The sequence below is a fragment of the Clarias gariepinus genome, chromosome 22, assembly GCF_024256425.1.
Source record: "Clarias gariepinus isolate MV-2021 ecotype Netherlands chromosome 22, CGAR_prim_01v2, whole genome shotgun sequence".
In the NCBI taxonomy this organism is placed as follows: Eukaryota; Metazoa; Chordata; class Actinopteri; order Siluriformes; family Clariidae; genus Clarias; species Clarias gariepinus.
Genome location: NC_071121.1, coordinates 1359685 through 1374479, shown reverse-complemented (window position 1 = coordinate 1374479; position 14795 = coordinate 1359685). Strand labels below are relative to the sequence as shown.

General features: G+C 40.3%; 2 protein-coding genes across 3 annotated transcripts; one reads left to right on the top strand and one right to left on the bottom strand.

The window, feature by feature from the left end:
* Window positions 1–363: 363 nt before the first annotated feature.
* rnf114 (ring finger protein 114) lies at window positions 364–6294 on the bottom strand. The gene is made up of 7 exons (XM_053483110.1): window positions 6232–6294; window positions 5770–5928; window positions 4819–4969; window positions 3944–4050; window positions 3734–3848; window positions 3237–3344; window positions 364–993 (listed from the first exon to the last, which is right to left on the bottom strand). The coding sequence occupies exons 2-7, from the start codon at window positions 5910–5912 to the stop codon at window positions 928–930; spliced, it is 690 nt and encodes a 229-aa protein (XP_053339085.1). The 5' UTR covers window positions 5913–5928; window positions 6232–6294; the 3' UTR covers window positions 364–927.
* Window positions 6295–8891: 2597 nt separating this feature from the next.
* Window positions 8892–14389, top strand: spata2 (spermatogenesis associated 2). 2 transcript variants are annotated; one of them, XM_053482693.1, is made up of 3 exons: window positions 8892–8924; window positions 11212–12258; window positions 12681–14389. In XM_053482693.1, the coding sequence occupies exons 2-3, from the start codon at window positions 11938–11940 to the stop codon at window positions 13887–13889; spliced, it is 1530 nt and encodes a 509-aa protein (XP_053338668.1). In that variant the 5' UTR covers window positions 8892–8924; window positions 11212–11937; the 3' UTR covers window positions 13890–14389. The 2 variants fall into 2 exon arrangements, with proteins under 2 accessions (XP_053338668.1, XP_053338667.1); XM_053482692.1 differs by lacking the exon at window positions 8892–8924 and adding an exon at window positions 8933–9863.
* The last annotated feature ends 406 nt before the right edge of the window (window positions 14390–14795 follow it).

Below are 14795 nucleotides of genomic sequence, written 5' to 3'. Positions count from 1 at the left end.
TAAATAAATTTATTTATATAAATTTATAAACCGAGGCTTACTAACAACAGATGTTTATTTTCTAATCCAGAGTCCAGACTTTGCACAAAATTGAAGGATTACTGAATGTAAAAAAGGGAGGGGGATGTAGGAGAAAAAGTTAAAAACAAGATTTCGATAAAAGAAAAAATCATATTTACGAACAAAAAAATCATGATATCATAAATCATATAATGAAATTAGTTTTATGTTGTAAAAAATTGAAACACACGTATATAATCACATTGCATCCAGTTAATAGGTGACTGATGATGGAGCAACAGTGCCCCCTGCTGCACACAAAGCGCATTACAGCCGAATAAACCAAAACCATGAATGTTAAGGTCAATTTTTAAACTTTTATTTTCTTTTTCGTTTGTTTGTTTGTTTTATTAAAGAGGCATCATTTCGTGGTATATACTACAGAGTGTAAATAATCCAGCACCTCAGCTGTGTGATCTCTTCAGGTTTTTGAGCTTTGCTAATGATATTAACTATAATAATAATAATAATAATCTGTATTTGTGTACATAATGTTGTAAAGCAAGAGCTGGGAGTATAAAAACCTGGAAACAAAACCTGAAAGGCACTGAAATACACTTTAATTAACGAGTAAACAAAGACGTTTGTCAGTTTAAACGTTAGCGTCCCCCGTACCTGACTTTATCTCTGATCTTTAAAACGTGGTACTCACACAGTGTGCAATTTATTTGTTGTAATTAATAAGTGTTGTAATAAAGCTGTGCTCTGACACACACTCACACACACACACACACGACTTTGGTTAAAGAGATTAAAACTAAAAGAAAGCACTTCAGATATAACATGTTGGTTAAACCCTAGAGCTCAGTGATTATGCGAGTTGTGCTCTAAACCACATGACGTGTTCTCCCGTTCTCCGAAAAACCCTCAGTTATCCATGAGAGAGCGCTGGATGGCGTCCTGGACCATCGCGTCCTCGTCTACACCGTAATCCTAAAACGGCAGCGAAACACAAGAGGTTAGAAATAAAAAAAAAAAGTGAGCGAGTAGCAGCAGCTGTCTAATTCACAAGTTTAAGATTTCTTTATCTAGAACCTTACAGGGTTCTGAGGCCTGAAATAAAATTTGTACAAAAGTTTTCTTGCAGTAGAAGTGGAAATCCAGAACCATAGCCTATTAAAGAGAAGCCTGATTTATCTTTTATTTTTTTAAACAGGAAAGAAAAATAAATAAATCTGACACCCATCTCTAGAATTATAATCTCTCTGTGTATCTTTGTTGTTATTTTGTATATCAATTTGTATTTAATTTCCTGAAAGACTTAATTTTTAAATACATTCTTAAATGTAGATTTATCTAAAAAAAATAAATGAAATCTGCAAGGTTAAGCAAAGAAACAGTAATCCTCATTGTCCAATTTAATTAAAAACAATAATTGGGGGCCAATATTTTTGGAGTATTCGTACAAAGGTGGAATTAATCCGTAAAGAGGACAAACATTTTTTTAATTTATTTGTTTGTAGTTTTATGTGTGTTTTTCAATCAGATTAATAGTGTCAGTTAAAGTTTAACAATGATGTCATCATTAATCTCTGATTTGTGACTCCGCCCACCAGGCCCCGCCCTCTAAGCCCCCTGTGGAAACTACACATGCTTCAAGCATCTGTAATGTCACTTCCTTGTGCACTTCCCTCTTATCCTGAAGGTCCCTGTAGTTCAGTTCTCCTTTCTCTTCACAGAAACCCTTGAAGGTTCTACGCAGAACCCAAAACAGAACTCTCCTGGAGTTAGAACCCTTCTAGGTCACCAAGAAGGAATTGGATTTGTAAATCTGAACTGTGTCACTTCATGCAGGTCATGTGAACGCATCGTTTATGTCTAAAAGAGTTCCACATAGAACCTTTTAAATGAGGTGAGAACCCTTTCACACACTTATCCAGTTAACACGTATACACTCGACCTGGATACTTACAGGTTCCTTTATTTGTAGGTTCTGAGGGTTCTACATTTTCTGATTTAACTGTAGAACCTCACAGGGATCTCTCCAGAGGGAGTGTGTTATGTTTTTACAGCACCAACTAAAAAGAAAGAGTTATCAAATCTACCTGCATTTTGCTTAATAATGTACCTAAATAAATAAATAAATGCATAAATATATCAATTAATATAATGTATAAATAATAAATTAAATAAAAAAATTTATTCTGGTTTTGGAAAAAATTTAAAGTTGACCGTCCCGTCCTGATCATCAGATCAGTAAGAACAAAACATGCCAAGAAAAAAAAGACAAATATAATAAAATAAATAAATAAACAGGTAGTCATTTAGTTTTCCCTTTTATAATATAAAAAAAAGAAATGATACAAAGTTACTAGTTAAAGAAACAAACACACTAAATCTCTTTAAAGTATAAAGTAAGTATATCTCCTTGATCTCTTCTTTTCATCCAAACTTTTGCATGCTACTGCATCAGATGAAAGTCTGGTCTGAACACACACACACACACACACACACTCGTCCTGCAGAAGCTTCACAGTTCCTCAGAGGGTGTGTCGGTCACATGATCTGACGTGAACCCCAGAGCGGTGGAGTGTTGGAGGACATGAGATTCCGGCAGGAGGTGTTTTATTTAAGTCAGCCGTGTGTGTGTGTGTGTGTGTGTTGTAGAAATGTGCAATGTATGCTGTTGCATCACTAAACTCCCCATATAAGCGGTGCTCCGAAACAGACACTCGCTCTTTGTGTGTGTGTGTGTGTGTGTGTGTGAGTAATGGAGACATCAGGCAGATCTGATAGAACCCCCCCGCACCGACACGTGTACGAGCGAACGTGAGATCGGGTTTCTGTGCTCAGGCTGTGATTTATCTGTCTGTCGTCGGCTCTAAAGTGAAAATAAACTCGATAAAATAAACTCGACCGCTTTACTGTTCCGTCTCCGAGCAGCGCAGAGCGAACAAAGGCATATAAAACGCTGCGTGTCTATGTGTGTGTGTGAAAATATAAAAATATTTTTCCACTTCTCTCATGTTGTTATTTTAAAGTCTAATCCTTGATGTTATGAAAGTAAAAGTATTTGGGTCGCGCCCGAAACGGCACAATCCTGCTCCAGAACCGGTCCTGTGACTTCCTGTACGCACGCTGAACCGCAGCGTCACCATGTGCCAGAAAATTCTCATACCAAGAGACCAGCGCTGTCTGAAACCTGTGTGTGTGTGTGTGTGTCTCATCACACTCACCACAAATGTGTCGTAGGAAAAAGTGTGTCTTATCCGGAGATGCTGAAAGAAGTCTGAGCTCTTGTAGGACGGATCCCCCCAGGGCATGGAGGCACAGATGGGACATACCTGCAGCGACACACACACACACACACACAGAACCATGAGTACCACATCCTCTTCATTTATTAAAAATGAATAAATAAATAAATAAATAAATGAATGAATGAAAACAAACACACACATACACGTCCTGGCAAAATTCAGCTGAATCCAAGACAGATTTACGATTAGGAACATTTTGACTGAAACATGGACCTCATCTCCTGCTCCTCTCGTCTAACACTTCCTAAAGCATCTTCACACTTTAGGCCACACCCCCTACCGGAGTGTTTAGCATGAAAGCAAGAAAGCCGAATCTATGACTTCATCCCCGCATGCCGTCTCTCCCACTATCAGAATTCCGACGTTTAATTCCCATTAAGATATCAACTGCTTTTCCCGCTCTACTCACTCACCACTGGACGCGGGTCACGGGCGTGCTGGGAGTTGCAGTGCTCCACCAGGCCGTCCTGGTCGAAGTTGGCGCTGTGGCAGTAGGGGCAGGTGAAGGTGTAGCGGTTAGGCACGGAGCTGAGGGAGCGCAAAGGAGACAGGAAGCGGTTATTAAACATGGAGTGTGTTCTAATCCTGTAAATCAGCATACACACACACACTCCGGCTCTCACTTGACTGCATCAGGCTGAGTGTGTGTGATCTTATTCAGCCCTTCCTGGATGTACTCCTGATATTTGGAGCAGCTTCCCATGTGTGCTCTCATCTCCGACAACACGACCTGCAGCAGGAGAGAAAGAGAGAGAGAGAGATGATAATAAATACAGAACGGTGTTTACCTGAGGTGTCACAGAGTATAGTTATCGGGTTACAGTGTTTAGCTACTGGGTTACGGCGGTTAGATAATGATGTAATGTTTACTTATTGGATTACAGTGTTTATCTCCCAGGTTATGGGTGTTTACTCATGGCATTAGTGTTTAGTTATTTAGATTTGGTGTTCAATTAAGCGGGTTGCCGTGTTGAGTTCGCCTGGTTGTGGTGTGTATTTACTGGGTGACGGTGTTTCGTTACCGGACTACAGTAGTCTTTATACGTACAAACAGAAATTTAGTTCAGTTTGTGGGGCCGGTGTTTACGCAGGTAGTTCCATCACAGGCGTGTCACTAGCGGTTCCTCCCGAATGTAAACAGTAGGTAACGCAATCATCAGCCTTTATGTCATACTGTGCGCGTAACACAGTCGTTTCTCACACACTCACCCAGAGAGCCATGGGTAAACCTGATGTGCGTGGGCGGAGACATAGGTATCCTCTATTTGTTTACTGGGTTACATTCATTTGTTTACCAGGCTACAGTGTTCAGTTGCTGTGTTTAAGTTTTACAGTAATTGTTTACTGGGTTACAATAAGTAGGTTAATGGGTTACAGTCATTTGTTTACCGAGACGCTGTAATCTGTTTACTGTGACGATGTGTTTATTTAGGTTACCCGGGCAGGGTGTTTGGCTTCAAGGTAAAATTGGCACTTAAAAAAAGAAACACACACACACCGCTTGCCCACAGCCTTTGCACGGTTTTGCTGTACTGTGGATTAAAGCCTCCAGATCGAGAGCTTTGCCCCATCTGTCGAGAGCGGCTCTGCACACGGCACACACCGGCTTCTTGGGTCGCAAACACTCCTGAAGGCAACTGTGGCAGAACCTGAACACACACAGAGCGGAAAGTGCAGTGAGACATGATTCTGGGATCTGTGCATTATATCACACACACACAATCTAAACCATCTTACAGGAGAAAAAATAAGAAGCATAGCAAATAATACTGTTCAGTATTTATACATAATAAACAGATTTAAAAATAAATAAATAAATAAATGCGTTAGATTAACAGGCTGGTGTATGTGTGTGTGTGTGTGTGTGAGAACATCTGCTCCCCCTGACAACCTTCTGATCTCAGGAGGAGGGACAACCTGACTTCAAGGAAAACAAAACTGAAAGTTTCTTGTTATACAAAAATCAATTTTACTATTATTTTTAAGATAAAATACTAATTCAGGATTAAAACAATTTTTGTATAATAAAATGAAATAACATGAAACTATCCCTTAATCTCTTATCACAAGACCAAGGATTAAATTGGGGGAAAATTCCAGACAGCTTGTGAGTCGATTCCGAGATTCGATTCCGGATGTAGTGAATCGACTCCGCAACAGACTCGTAATTTTAAGGAATATATTAAACTTCATGATTTTGGAAACACAAACAGGCAAAAGGAAAAAAGCCGATCAAAGTGTTTTCAAGTTTCTACATCGATCCGAGCCGTGAATGACGGCGAGGAATCGAATCCACTTTGGATTCGAATCTTCGGAGTCGACTCTTTGTAGAATCAGATGTGAATCATGGCAGAATCGAATCTGTTTAGACTTTGCTGACTCACAGACTGTACAGCATGAAAGTGAAAAAGCAGAACCCGAACCGAAGATGTTTTCGGCTCAGACTTACGTGTGTCCACACTCCGTGACCATCGGGGAGTCGAAGATCTCGAGACAGACGGGACAGACGAACTCGGTCAGGTCCCGGTCTCCTCCCGCGCCGAGGCTCCTCGCGCTCCGCGGAGCTCCACTAAAGCTTCCCAACATCGCCATGACGTCCTGATTAAACCTGTTCACAAACCAGATCGAACGTGTCGCTCTTTATTTTGTCACTTTAATTTTACCTCAACACAGCGCGCGAGACTTTTATCTCGTGCGTTAGCTCCTCGGCTAAAGAGCTTCATTTATTTACTCGCTGGAATGAGCGAAATACAGCAGAAAGCGACGCGCTGATCGCTATAAAACACACGGGAAATGTCACGAAATACCTCCACGACGTCTAAAGTAACAGTTTAAAGACGTGTTAACAAGTGAAGTCTATAATAAATAAAAAACTCACACACACACACCCGAGTTAGCTAAACTAGCTCACCTGCTCGGCGAAGCAAGAACTTCACTGCTCTCTTCCTGTTTTGTGACGTAGTGCTTACGTAACCCGTCAGTTCCGTCATCTTGGGCAGGTGGTTACGTCATAATCATGCTCTATCTTCTGGATTCTACCAGCAACTTTTTAAGATGCGTGATGTGATTTAAACGCTCCTGTTTCTAATGTTTATTAATGAGATGAAGCAGGGTGTCATTATTTTAATCCCAAAGTCAGACAAGGAAAGTCTCTCACTGACTGAAAACTGGTGTCCAGTCACACTTTTAAATGGCGATTATAAAATCCTAGCTTTGTTTTTTTTACCAGTAGCCTTAAAAAAGCACTTTTTGTGATTCTGTGATGAAAGGACATCATATCAGTATTAACATACTCATTCTAGAACTTTTGAACTATGCACATTTATTTGATGTTGACTGCATTATTGTTTTTTCTTTTTCTTTCCTCCCTAATTTAGTCGTGTCCAATTCCTCCCCGTCACTAGGGGGCTCCCACATTAAGGCTACTACTACCACTCAGTGAGGAGGGCCTTCAAACCACGTGACGCCAGCCGAACGCATCTTTTCGAGCTGCTCGCTCACGCACCATCGGAGGCGGAGTAACACACTCGGAGGACAGCGCTATCCGCTCCGTCCGCATGCACAAGCTCACAGACGCCCATGATTAACTGTAGAGTCGTGATTAATGTGGGAGCACAAAGTGCCTCTCATCCCTCCCTCTGACAGAGCTCGGCCAATCAGCTCTCTTTAGACCTCCGGCTGCGCGAGGTTACAGCATCACCCGTGAATAGAACCAGCGATCTCCGGAAGATAGACGAGCACTTTACCACTGCGCCCCCCTTATTGTTTTTCAAAGCATTCGACACAATTGAACACTTTTTTTTTTTTTTTATTGCAGTCTCCTAAACTTTTTGGTTTTGGTGAGACATTTATTAATAAAGTCAGCATATTCCATAATGACATAAACAGCCCTTTCATATGGAGGACCAAACATGACATAATTATAAATAAATAAATGTGTGAATAAATAAGTAAATATATAAATAAATAAATACATAAATACAATATATCCTGGCAAATTGCCAAATGTATTCCTACTTTCATTTATTAACTATTATTAACAATATTTATTCATTTCTGAATTTCCGCATTTCTTCATTTCCTTATTTTTGTTTTGTTACATTTCTTTATTTATCTATTTTAGATTTTTCACATTTTTACATATATTTATTTCTGCATTTCCACATTTCTACATTTATTTATTTGTCACTGTATGCTGATAAGGTAGGCGGCCCCAACCTTAGTTGAAACCGTGATTGGTTAAATGAAGAGAGATTGTTTCGCCTCAACTAGTAATGCCTTCGTTTGTAATGACTGCTGTCTGGCAACTATGGTGTATTTTTTACAAGCTGCCGCTAATGAGTTACGATCATTAGCCAGTGAAACTGAGAACCTTTTTTGATTTAGTCAGTGGAACATTTAGTTGTTTTTTATTTATTATTGTTATTATTTTTTTTGTTATTTATTTGTCAGTTATTTGTAGTTTACTCTGTCTACAGTTGTTATTTATTTACAAATTTTTGTTATGTTTGCTTATATTTATATCTTTTGGATTAGATTATTATTAAATCCCACACATAACATCACTTTTAGATTATTATCAAATCCCACACATAACATCACTTTTACTCAACATTTAGATTTTACTTATCATGCAGGTTAAACTTTAGACAGATATCTAAGGACTGCAAGTTTCACTAAATTGATGCTGTGACAAAATCTGGCTGGACACATGTACATAGGGCACAGGGTGGGGTAAAATCCATCAAAGGACACTCACTCATACACACAATACAGGCAATTTGGGAATGCCAATTAGCCTAATCTCTATGTCTTTGGACTGTGGGCGAAAACCAGAGTACCCAGAGGAAAGCCACCAAACACAAGGTGGGTGTGTGCACACAGACCTCAAGGCGGGAATGAAACCCTCGACCCTGGAGATGCGAGGCCACAGTACTAACCACTACACCACCTTGCCATCCATTATCAAAACAAAACCCCAAAAAATCTACACCACCCCAACCCCCCCTCCATTTTTTATTTTACAATATCCAATTTCATGTTTTAATGAAAAAATTAAAAAGAAGAATAAGCGCTCACTTTCCATTTTTAGTTTATTATTATAATTTTTTTCATTTTCATCTTTAAATTGTTTTCCTTTGCAGTCCAAAAAACATAGCCAAGGAGACAATAAAAAATTATAATATCACGCCAGAAAACAGAATCCCATGAACAATAATAATAACAGTAATAATAATAATAATAATAATAAGCGCGTTTTGTTATACAGTTTTGTGAGAAGGAACTGTTTGCTAATAGCTAATCAATCATTCACTGAGACCGATTTTTTGGGGTAGACAATATATATTACATTATATATATTTTAAATTATAATAAATGTTCAGGTGTCTAAAAAATGTAACACTAATTTGTACATCCCCATGACCAGTACAGAACATGTAGTGTAAGATATTACGGTATACCAGCAGACCTTTCCAAAATGGCTCCCGCTTTGACGTGTTTTAAATAGTACGGTTTATCACTTCCGCGTTTGCGCAAACGCTGCTGAGGACATTCTCGCACATGCGCAGATGCCTAAGGGGGTTTTCCGTCGGAGCGTTAAAGGTAAGGACTTCATAGCTTGTTGATGGCGTCTAAAAAAATCCCGCTAGCTCCGTATTTTAAGCTCAACAATGAACTGTACTTTAATTTCATGCGTGTCTGCATAACTCCTTCAACCGACTGAAAACTGGCTAATCACTGTTTAATACAGAATGCTTCAGCTGGCTAGTTTGCTTCTTAGCTACGAAGCTAACTAGCTACAGAGTTGGGCGTCTCTACAGCGGTTTTATTTTTCCTATCCGAATTCTGGCTAGCGCCGCCCACAACGCGATGATTGGTTCGGAGTGGAACTGTCGTGCGCGGATTAGTGAAGTCTTATCCAATCAGGATGAACGAGGCGATACATATAGGTGTCAGTCTTTTCGGAATACGGGTGTGGAGAAAAATAACGCTAGCGCAAAGGGGGCCTGGTGTTGCGGAGCTAAGCTAGTGTTAGCTTACTGCATTATAAAACAGGTTGCGTAAATTAAATAAAATATATAAATATATATATTGAAGGGAAACACTGTAAACAAAAGAAAGTTTATTTAAAACACGGGGTCAATCGTCATGGGATTGCGTTTTAATGCTAATAATAGTATAATGATGTTAATAATAAAATAAGATGCTAATGCTGTAATCAGAAATGCTAATAATATTTTACAGCCAGAGGGAGACTGCAGGGTTTAACACGACGTTTAGGGTTATTGATACGATAATATCAAACTGTGATTTAAATACAAAGGAGTTTAATGAATAAACCTGATGTTTTATGAGGATATAAAAACAGCCCTGAGAAGTGAAGGTGTAAATGATCTCCATCACTGCAGTCCCTGAATAATAATAATAAACCCCTGTGGACACAAAGCTCTGTCGCCTCCAACACCAGAGGAATTAATCAAACATTAAACCTGTCCTGGGATTAAACATTCACGATAATCACTCTGTACCAAGGTGTACTGGGTAAGTGTGTGTGTGTGTGTGTGTGTGTGTGTGTCAGGGGAAAGAAAGGTGAACAAAATCCACCAATGTCAAAATAAATCTAAACATCACTAATCCACTCAGTTTTCTTTAAAGATGCAAAAACAAGACAAACTCAAAGAATCAGTCCTGTTTGTAATAACTGCAATAAATTACAATACAATATCATATTATTCATATACCTATCTGGTTGATTATTTGTTTACTTACTTACTTCATATTTTAAATACATTTATTTACAAGCTGACTGAAAGCAGGTCCTAAACTCCTTAAAACTGGTGCTTAATCATTAAGATATTTAAAGATTTTTTTTAAATAAATGTTTAAAAGGTTAATTTATAATTTATAGACAATGTAGGAGTCATTAAACAAAAACAAATGTTAAGAAAATGTAAAGAAATTAAAGTGTGAATTAATGTTAGTCAAAGAGAGAGAGAAAGTTTTTTCTTAATTCTTAAGATGCTAAAACTTGCTGAATAAGGTTTGCTGATTTTTGTTTTCTATTTCACAAAAATTTATATAATTATTTATATGGGAAGAAATGACTGAGAGCGAGTGATTTGTGCTTCATCTTTTACCTGTACTTCACTTTAAAAAAAAAAGATTTTATTTATTATTTTATTTAATGTTATTTAATTAATTTTTTAATATATTTTTAATTTATTTTATTAATTTTGTTAATCAAATTGTTATATTTAATATAAATACAAATTTATTGTATTAAATTTGAGTTAGTTTAATTTAGACATAATTTAAATCCCCAGTCCAAAAAATAAAAATACTTACCTTCATGAAAAAAATCATATGTTAAAAAAATCTAGTGACTATTATTATTATTATTATTATTATTCGTTTTTATTATAACATAATTATAAAAGATACAAATATCTTTATAGCTTCCAGATATTTTTTTATAATTTCTTTTCTACTTGTACTGCTATTTGTGCTTCTAGATTATTATTGGCAAAATATAAGTGTAATTTTTATTATTAGTGTTGTTGTTGTTGTTTTATAATAACTTTTTGTGAATTATTAATTGTAGTTATAATTTCCTTGTGAAACACTTTGTGCAATTTTATTATTATTATTATTATTATTTAAGATTCTTTTTAAAAGATTTATAATAAAAATCAAACAGTTGGTGTGCAAGTAAAGAAAAAATATATATTCAGTCTACATTTTTACTGTGCCAAGAGAAGGGTTATTAAGCTCTATGAGCCTGTTATAAACATGCTATAGCGAGATGATCAGCTGTAAGTATCGGTCCTGAGAGACCGCAGCCCGCAACGTCTTCTCTTCAATTACAGCTTTGTGCCTTTTTGCTTTTCAGCCGTTGATCTTCACACACACACACACACACACACACACACACAAGAACACTGACCTGGAACACACTGTAGCGGGAAGAACTCCAGAGAAACCCTTGAGAGCTTTACACTCGGTCCTCCACCCACTTCCTGTTCCTCTTCCTTCAGGGAGTTTGGCATAACGAGGCCTCGAGAGACGGCGAGAGCGCTGCAGACGTGTGACGCGAGCTCCAGGCAAAGCGCTGGGACGGATTAAACCTCCTCGCCTTATTCGGGGAAAATGTCAAACTCATTTTAAAGCATAGGAAGGAAGAAGGGAAGGAGGGAGGTTTAGCGTAAAACAAAGACGACGATGTAACCCGCACCAAATTTGCGTAAACGCAGCGGGTTTGTTTGGGCGCAGCTTGTGCGCGTTATCCACCTGCATGATAAACCAATCAGAATGCAGCTTAATTAAACTGCACATCCGTACGTGTCTGGGGAAGTCAACAACAGTGATGGCGAAAACACACGAAGGGGAAACGATCAAGTCCTACTGCGCGGCTTTCTGTCCGAATCCCTCAGGCATTTTCTCACAGTTTTAACCCGCAAGCTTCAGATCTTATCCGTGAGCATCCGTCCAGCATGCACAGATGGGACGCTTTGTCGTGTTGCTTTGCCGTCCTAGTGGAACCGAACCTTTACCTAACCTCTTAGCCAATCAGAGTAAGGGCTCATGAACATGTGCAAGTAGAACCCGAGGCCGAGCAATGGATGCCAAGCTTCGAGACGATTTGTTCCGGAGGTACGTGGCGTTCCTGGAGAAACGGTTGGAAGAAGGAGTGGGCGGAGCTCAGGGAAACGTCCGGGAGGAGGCCCTCGTCTCCACGGCGACCGCCCTGTTGGGGGCGTGCGAAGCGGAGGCGGCGCAGCGGTTTCGCATGATCCGGTTTTACGACATCGTAGAGAACTCCTTGCGAATGCTGAGAGGCGCGAACCTGCACAGGCTGGAGAGCGCCTTCGCCACGCTGGAGACCGTCTGCACCAACCTGCTGCTGTTCCCCTGGAAGAAAGAGTTCCGCTGCATCAAGGTGCGTGCGTGAAGACGAAAAACAAACCACAAAGTAGTTGTTGTCATGCTTTAAAAAAAAAAAAAAAAAAAAGAGTAAACGTTTATAATTTTAGATTTCAGTAAATTTGGGCACATACACATTACTCTTTTATTCTGTTAAACTTTAACAATTACATCATTTATTTATTTTAATAAACATCATGTTCATGAAACTCATCATGTCATGAAATCTGATTGGCTGAGCTAAATAAATTTTTTGTTGCTCAGCAACCAAATCTTCCTGTTAACAGACTACAGTATGTGTAGAATGATAAACGTTATTCTTAGGGTGTATTTTTATTCTATTGTTGTTATTTTTTGAGCCACTAAATGGCATAGGGTAGAGATCTGTGAGACATAGACATTGATGTAGAATTTTATTTAACTTTTTTTCTTTTTCAGACGTTCACCGGGCCGTACGTTTACCAGCTACAGTCGGCCGTCTACGAGTCCGATCTCCGCGGCGTCCTGCGCTCTATGGGCTACTCTCGGGATCAGGACCTGCAGTATGTAATGAGGGATCAGCATGTCGGCGCCAGCGGCCATCACCTCCGCCAGCTGGCGTTCGAGCTGCTCCTGGCGCAGGCCGAGTGCCGCCTGCTGAGAGAGCGTGGAGGGGGTGTGGCCGAGCTGGAGGCCGTGGAGGCGCGCAGGAATTCCTGTGGAGACGACGTCACACGCTTGTCGGCACGCCAGTCCGACCTGGACCGCGCCCATCTGAGGCGCAGTGGGCGTCCCTCCAAATCCGTAGACGTGACAGACGGTGCCGGTCACTGGCACCAAGCCAACAAACCCGTCCTCAAAACGTCACTCAGCCTCCGCAAAGAACCGCTCTTCGTCGACGCTGAGGAGGACCTGAAGGACGAAATAATCCGTCCCGTTGGAGACTATTACCCCTCCCAACCGCCCGACCCATACGCCTACCACCTCTCCTCTCTGGATGAGATCGACCTGTACACGGAGCGAGGGATGAGCGGGCGCCACACGCCGTCCCGGACACCCAGTAGGGAATCGTGGGAATCTTGCACGCCCAAGAGTCACGGGTTAAAGTGTCAGGGCTGTGGCCTAAGCTCGCCGACGCTCTCTTCCTGCCAGAGGTGTGACGCCATCCTCTGCCCGACGTGCCACGGCTCGGACCCCGCTCCCTGCTGCGGCTTCCCAGACTTCCCGAAAAACTCCTTGCGCCCTCTGGACGGCTACGTCCCCGTCAAGGAGAAGCTTTCGGTCTATTCCAGCTCGCACCCGCACACTCATACTCACGCTCACACACACACCCACACTCTGACACACACACACCCGCTCTCTCACTCGCACTCCCACTCGCCTCTTCTGGACAAACCCATGATCGGCACCAAGCTGTTCTCGAGCAAGCCGGCCTCGGCGGTAGGGGCGTCGTCATCGTCGTCCGGCGCCGGGGCGTCGCGCTGCGGCTTCTGCAACAAACCTGGAGCCTCGCACACCTGTGTGAATTGTTCCAAGGTGTCGTGCGACACATGTACCAGCCTTTACATGGGCGACGTGTGCACACGCAAGAGTCTGCATCACAACTTCATCCCCAACCACCAGCTCAACTACAAATCCAGCACCATCACTCACCTGGTGTACCGATAAACACAAACCCTCGCTCCGTTTCTTCTTCTCTGGATTTATTATTTCTCCGTCTCTTCATCATCCGGTCACGTGAGCTTATCGTTCTTCCCGCTCCTTTTAACCTTTACTCTCCTGCCTTGACTTTCTTGATCGTAGAGAGGAAGAAGAACAAAAAGGGGATGCCGGAACAAAAGAAACAAACAAACAAACAAACAAAAGCCCAGATTGAACAATGACAACGATGACATATGCAACGTACGTCATGTAAGAGACTGCGAATTTCATTTCTCTCTCTTTTTCTCTGGAAACGAGACGAAGCCTGAACAAAGAGAAGACACAAAGAACAAACACTGGAAACTCAGTAGTATATATATTTTGAAACTTAATTCTATAGAGATCCGTGCAAGAGTTCGGGAACGGTTCCGCCGCCGTGTAATGTCCGATCGGATGAGAAATATTTTCACGTGTCCCATAAAGCTGTCCAAAAATGCTGCTGTGAAATAAATCAGGTGGAGAAAGTTGTCGCCCCGATCACATTGATTGTGTGGGAGTGAAACTGAAGAAACCTTTACTTTCTTTCTTTCTTTTCTTTCGTGCAAGGCATTTACAGATCAAAGTTTAGGCCAAGAAAACAAAAGTCGGGTTTAAAGGCAATCAAATATCATTAATGTAATAGTTTAAAAAAAATTTAAGGTCAGTACAAGTAGAAATGTTCAGTTCATTTTTTATTTTAATGTTTAAAAGAGATATACATAAAAGAGATATTGCTTTTTTTATTGTTTTTCGCATCTGAGCTAAAGTGCTGTACATTATAGGTAGAGTAAATAAAATTTAAACATCATTAATTTAATCCTAACAAAATGCTTTCAAATTGTTTGTAAACAATCTCAGTTGAAATTTAAATATTTGCTTAATTTTCATTATCTG

What these genes read in the sequence shown, in the direction of transcription:
- rnf114 (XM_053483110.1), bottom strand. Translation starts at nt 5,912, where the DNA reads ATGGCGATGTTGGGAAGCTTTAGTGGAGCTCCGCGGAGCGCGAGGAGC. An exon ending in ACTCAGCCTGATGCAGTCAA is followed by an intron (nt 3,849 to 3,943) that starts GTGAGAGCCGGA and finishes GCGCTCCCTCAG; the next exon opens with CTCCGTGCCTAACCGCTACA. An exon ending in CCCGTGACCCGCGTCCAGTG is followed by an intron (nt 3,345 to 3,733) that starts GTGAGTGAGTAG and finishes GTGTCGCTGCAG; the next exon opens with GTATGTCCCATCTGTGCCTC.
- spata2 (XM_053482693.1), top strand. Translation starts at nt 11,938, where the DNA reads ATGGATGCCAAGCTTCGAGACGATTTGTTCCGGAGGTACGTGGCGTTC. An exon ending in AAGAGTTCCGCTGCATCAAG is followed by an intron (nt 12,259 to 12,680) that starts GTGCGTGCGTGA and finishes TTTCTTTTTCAG; the next exon opens with ACGTTCACCGGGCCGTACGT.